General features: G+C 47.9%; 1 protein-coding gene across 2 annotated transcripts in view; it reads left to right on the forward strand.

Annotated features, from left to right (window-relative positions):
• The window catches only part of LOC129846020 (golgin subfamily A member 6-like protein 6), a 51306-nt gene that overhangs the window by 37782 nt on the left and 7411 nt on the right, over positions 1 to 6113 (forward strand). The window contains exons 6-13 of one of the 2 annotated variants that reach the window (XM_055914025.1): positions 1468 to 1638; positions 2139 to 2327; positions 2772 to 2894; positions 3260 to 3373; positions 4190 to 4487; positions 4675 to 4790; positions 5086 to 5203; positions 5867 to 6042. The exons of the other annotated variant lie outside the window; for it this stretch is intronic. Coding sequence (XP_055770000.1) covers positions 1468 to 1638; positions 2139 to 2327; positions 2772 to 2894; positions 3260 to 3373; positions 4190 to 4487; positions 4675 to 4790; positions 5086 to 5203; positions 5867 to 6027 — 1290 coding nt within the window. The 3' untranslated portion in view covers positions 6028 to 6042. Of the gene's footprint in view, positions 1 to 1467; positions 1639 to 2138; positions 2328 to 2771; positions 2895 to 3259; positions 3374 to 4189; positions 4488 to 4674; positions 4791 to 5085; positions 5204 to 5866; positions 6043 to 6113 lie in introns of those variants that run through there. 2 annotated transcript variants of the gene reach the window in all.

The raw sequence follows: 6113 nt of genomic DNA on the forward strand, positions 1-6113 counted from the left end.
AGATCCATCTTAGGTCGATCCATCTTAGGTCAACCCATCCCAGGTCGATCCATCTTAGGTCGATCCATCTTAGGTCGATCCATTCCATGTCGATCCATCCCATGTCGATCCATCCCAGGTCGATCCATCCCAGGTCGATCCATCCCAGGTCGATCCGTCCCAGGTCGATCCGTCCCAGGTCGATCCGTCCCAGGTCGATCCATCTTAGGTCGATCCATCCCAGGTCGATCCATCTTAGGTCGATCCATCCCAGGTCGATCCATCTTAGGGCGATCCATCTTAGGTCGATCCATCCCAGGTCGATCCATCTTAGGTCGATCCATCTTAGGTCGATCCATCTTAGGTCGATCCATCTTAGGCCGATCCATCTTAGGCCGATCCATCTTAGGTCGATCCATCCCAGGTCGATCCATCTTAGGTCGATCCATCCCATGTCGATCCATCCCAGGTCGATCCATCTTAGGTCAATCCATCCCAGGTCAATCCATCCCAGGTCAACCCATCCCAGGTCGATCCATCTTAGGTCGATCCATCTTAGGTCGATCCATCCCAGGTCGATCCATCCCAGGTCGATCCATCTTAGGTCGATCCATCTTAGGTCGATCCATCTTAAGTCGATCCGTCCCAGGTCGATCCGTCCCAGGTCGATCCGTCCCAGGTCGATCCGTCCCAGGTCGATCCGTCCCAGGTCGATCCGTCCCAGGTCGATCCGTCCCAGGTCGATCCGTCCCAGGTCGATCCGTCCCAGGTCGATCCGTCCCAGGTCGATCCGTCCCAGGTCGATCCATCCCAGGTCGATCCATCTTAGGTCGATCCATCTTAGGTCGATCCATCCCAGGTCGATCCGTCCCAGGTCGATCCGTCCCAGGTCGATCCGTCCCAGGTCGATCCGTCCCAGGTCGATCCATCTTAGGTCGATCCATCTTAGGTCGATCCATCCCAGGTCGATCCATCTTAGGTCGATCCATCCCAGGTCGATCCGTCCCAGGTCGATCCGTCCCAGGTCGATCCGTCCCAGGTCGATCCATCTTAGGTCGATCCATCCCAGGTCGATCTTGTAGCCAAGGCCTACACTGTTACATAAAGAATAGGTCTTTATTTATGTTTGTGGTTCAGGTTGCTTTGCCCATCAAGTGTGTATGTATAGTGTGTCTGTCTTTTAATACTTAGTTGTACCTGATCCAGTATCTTCAAGGTGTTTGGAAAATTCTCCAAATTGTGTGTGAATGAGTATATATTTTTGTGTTTGAGTGTTTTTGTGTCTAGTGTGTGTGTGTGTGTGTGTGTGTGTGTGTGTGTGTGTGTGTGTGTGTGTGTGTGAGTATATCTTTTTTTGTGTTTGAGTGTTGTTGTGTGTGTGTGTGTGTGAATGTGTGTGTGTGTGTGAATGTGTGTGTGCTACTTGTGTCTACTGTGTGTGTGCGCCGATGTGCATCTGACCCGTGACCACGTCTTTCCCTCTACCAGTCACGAGAGCTGGAGGCCCAGAAGCAGCGTGGTGCGGACATGGACGCCATGCTGGTGGAGCGAAACAGGAAGCTCTCAGAGAAGGAGGCCTACATAGTCCACCTGCAGACGGGCATGGCCACCGGAGAGCAGACGGCCACGCCTCCAGCCCAACCCGACACGGAGCACAGGGTAAATACAAATTCCAGAAGCTTTATTGTCCTTGAAATATACATCACATGGACAAATTGGCACGACCCAACAATAATGCTTCTGCTATTGGGACACTATGGATTTCAGAGAGATGTTGGGACTCCAGTAACAGTAGTCACTAGCCCTGGTCCTGGAGATACATGGGGTGTGCAGCTTTTTGTTCCAGACCAGCACAGTCATATTATCCATGACCTCATGCACACAATCTAATACGAGGTTTCCCACCACACAATCTAATAGGAGGTTTCCCACCACACAATCTAATATGAGGTTTCCCACCACACAATCTAATACGAGGTTTCCCACCACACAATCTAATATGAGGTTTCCCACCACACAATCTAATAGGAGGTTTCCCACCACACAATCTAATAGGAGGTTTCCCACCACACAATCTAATATGAGGTTTCCCACCACACAATCTAATACGAGGTTTCCCACCACACAATCTAATACGAGGTTTTTGGGTGGTTTTCCAGGCGTTGCCGGAGGAGAGCGGAGCGAGCTCCCTGGCGGAGCTGCAGCTGCTGGTCCTAAATCTGACCAGGAAGGTGGGCGAGGGTGATGAACGTTACAGCCTGCTGCAGGAGCAGACTGAGAGCCTCAAGGAGCTCCTAGTCACAGAAAAGGCCGCCTTCGAGGATAAGGAGAACATGTACAAGCAAAACGTAGGTTATGGTGAAAAATCACAGATTTTGCAGATGTGATTTTAAAAAAAAACGTGATTTATCAGCAAATCTGCTTATGACTTTAGATTATAAGAGATATGTACTATTTTTTAATCATCACATTATTTATCGTCACGTTTATTAATGACAGATAAAACAAAAACAAAAAATCCAGTTACAACTCAACTCCTCCCCCTGTCCCTGTAAAATCAGCTTTTTCATGTTTTCTGTGTCATTGCCAATCACATCACTGTTCACCTCATCAGCTGAAGAAATTGCAAACGCTCTATTTCCCTGTCAGACCAGCCGTGACCCGCCGTGTATTCAAGCTTCCCTGTCAGACTAGCCGTGACCAGCCTGGATTCAAGCTTCCCTGTCAGACCAGCCGTGACCAGCCGTGTATTCAAGCTTCACAAATGTCTTCTGAATGAACTGTCGTTTCAGATCCAGACGTTTAAAGACATCATTCTGCAGAAAGACAACAAGCTAATGGAGGTCAACCAGATGCATGAGCAGGAGCTCTTCAAGTTGGCCGCCAAGTCTGACGCCAGCGCTGATCTGGAACAGGTAAACTAGACTAGAGGATTTACCGCTGTTACTTTTGTTTTAGCATTAAAAATGACCAGTAAAATCTACTATGAACCCACTTTAAATTGTCCTTATTCCGTGAAGTTACTCTATTCATTCTGAACTCTGTAACCCGGCTGCATGCTAGCTGTAGATACACTATAGATTATTCTATCTTAAGTCATTGGAAGGAACATTCTGTTTCAAAACAGTTATACATCCAGCGAATTGTACCAAAAGTTAAACATTTCCAGTTACAACATGCAATGTCCTATTGTGACCACAAGATCAAGTTGTGATATACGGTATCACTGCTGTGCACCGTGGGTAGTGTAGTTGCTGACATGGCTGTCTGTCCTCCCCAGCTCCTGAAGGCTCTGAAACAGAAACTACATGAGAAGGAGGAGGTGTTGCAGGGTAAAAACCAGGTGATTGATGTCTTCCAGGGGGAGGTTGACTCCAGAGACCAGCAGATCAAGGTGAGGGGTTATTTAAATAGGTCAAACTTGATTTAAGGTGAATTATCCCTTTAAGGGGTCCTCTTTGTGTCTCAGGTAGAGCATGGCGCTTGCGCCGCCTGGATCAGGGGGTTTGTTTCCCGCTGGGGCCACCCATATGAAGAATGTATGCACACATGACTGTACGTCACTTTGGATAAAAGCTTCTGCTAAATGGCATATATTATGATATATTGTAAGGAACCACATGGGTGTTAACAGCTATACCCATTGGAAGGGTGGGCCAAAACAATATGGGCTACGTTCCAATTCTCTTCCTTTCTCCCAAAGTGTGTGTCCACTTCCAAACCTTCCTGCATACATTTAACAATGACGAGAACTCTCCAGACTACTCTTACATCAATCCAATGCTATTATATCTCTTACAAGGAGTGTGCAAGTGCACACTACTAGGAAAAGGGTGGAGAATCAAGGTTACAGTCTTGGTGATGGCTACTACTATAATGAATAATAATAATAATTTGGTGGGTGCTTATATTTGTCCTATTTCATACATGTACAAGTGTATATTAATATGCCTGTGTGAATACTAAATGTGTTTTTTGCGAATCGCATCTCTCCGGACACCCTCGGAGAGTGGCGTGACGGCCAGGGTCTGCCACTATCAACGGTGACCCTGGAGTAATTAACTTCAGATGAGGGAGACCAATCCCCTTATGATGTAATCTCTCTCGCGACAACCCTAGAACAGTGATCACCAATTGTTCCTCCTTCCCTCATCCTTACCTCTCTCTCCCCTCCTCCTGCTCTCCCCTCAACCTTCCTTTTCTCTCCCAGGACCTTGTGGAGCGGGCGCGGCGGCTGCAGGTGGAGCGCGAAAGCCTCGGGTCCAAGATGGAGGCTGAGAAGCACGTGATGCGGGCTCAGCTGCGGGACCTCTTGGAGAAGCATCAGGGCGAGCTGCGCCGTGCCGCCGAGTGCCACGAGGCCCAGCTGGCCGAGCGGGAGCAGGCACTTCGCGGGCAGCTACAGGAGGAGCTGGGAAGGACCCCTGTCGCCGAGCTTCAGACCCAAACGCAAGCAGGGAGCGGCGGGGATTCTCCAGCCACGGCCCAGAGGATGAACGAGCTGGAAGGTAGGTAGTCGGTACAGATGTGGACAGATACACACATTCTACAGACCATAGGATGCTTATATAATGTTGATGGGCTTCCTGGGATGTTAAGCTCTTCTTCAGGTCTTGTGAAGATCTCATGATCTGCTTTTCTCCTGTCACTCTCTTTTCTCTCTCTGTCTCCCCCCTTCTTTCTCGTCTCTCGCAGCACAAGCCAAGCTGAAATCTGAGGAGGCCAGTAAATCGGAAGCCAAGTTCCTAAAGATAAAAGCCTGGTCAAAGTCTCGTATTCGACAGCTAGAGGACGAGCTGAGGAAAAGCCAGGTAAGAGATTCAGTTATATCTAGCAAACTAATTGTAACATTTTAAATAGGCGGGATGAGTAAATTTATAATCAGCAGCGTGATGATCAATATTGTAACTTTTCTGTAACTATGGTCTGTTTAATTCAGAGCTCCAATCTATTTAGACTTCTATGATTAGTATGCTCAGAGGGCTCGTGTCTTTGGGAGAGGGAAAATTTTGCCCTGAATGTATGTCGTACACGTTTAGTCTCATTCAAGAACCAGACATGTTGTGCTGAGCTTTCCTTGACCTGTGAACTTTGACACTCCTCCAGTCTGGCAGAGTGGGCCCTGACGTGACGTCCCTGCGCAGCCGCATCACGGATCTGGAGGAGGAGCGGGAGGAGACGCTGTGGAAGCTGGAGCAGTACGACGAGGTGAAGGCCAAGAACGGTGAGGAGAGTCTTCAACTATCATCAATCACCTGACTACACTTATCTGGACCATGGTGTAATGAACTTAACGTGCTAGCTAGTTTTGTAAGTGTTATCTTATTGTGGACTTCTCCTTGGTGTTATCATTTATAACTCTTTAAAAAAATATGTGTTTTAATTGGGTATTTAGCAAACACCCCACCCCCTCTTTTGTCTAGCGTTTTTGGAGAATTTAGCAACGCTAGGGAAAAAAGCATTTCTTTAAATTCAAAGTGAACTATCTCTTTAACAAAAGGGTTTTCTACTGCAGATGTTCTCTGTACTGAAACTAATCTCTGTGTAGTCTGGTGAGGATTTACAAGAGGTTTGAAGACCCATCTAAATGAGCAACGGCTCCCCATGTTTACAAGTGTTATTATGTTATTTTGGTCGCTTGTTCTGTTTGATCTTTGTCAATGTACCTTCAGCGTGTTATTCAGAATCTGTTTACATTGTGTTCTGTCTCTAACATGTCCTCTGTCCTCCTGTAGATGTACTCGAGGAGGTTAACATGTCATGTGTCCTCCTGTAGATGTGCTGGAGGTGGTTAACATGTCCTCTGTCCTCCTGTAGATGTGCTGGAGGTGGTTAACATGTCCTCTGTCCTCATGTAGATGTTAACATGTTCTCTATCCTCCTGTAGATGTACTGGAGGCCAAGCTGGTGGTGTACGAGGAGCAGCAGAGGAAGATGGCCTCCGACCTGGAGCAGGTCACCAAGAGAGCCGCCTCTCAGGTCAGAGTTCAAACCCCACCAGACGGTACCCCCAACATGCACTGCAATGGGGGCGGCAGGGTAGCCTAGTGGTTAGAGAGTTGGACTAGTAACCGAAAGGTTGCAAGTTCAAATCCCCGAGCTGACAAGGTACAAATCTGTTGTTCTGCCCCTGC

This window comes from Salvelinus fontinalis, unplaced genomic scaffold (genome assembly GCF_029448725.1).
Source record: "Salvelinus fontinalis isolate EN_2023a unplaced genomic scaffold, ASM2944872v1 scaffold_0429, whole genome shotgun sequence".
In the NCBI taxonomy this organism is placed as follows: Eukaryota; Metazoa; Chordata; class Actinopteri; order Salmoniformes; family Salmonidae; genus Salvelinus; species Salvelinus fontinalis.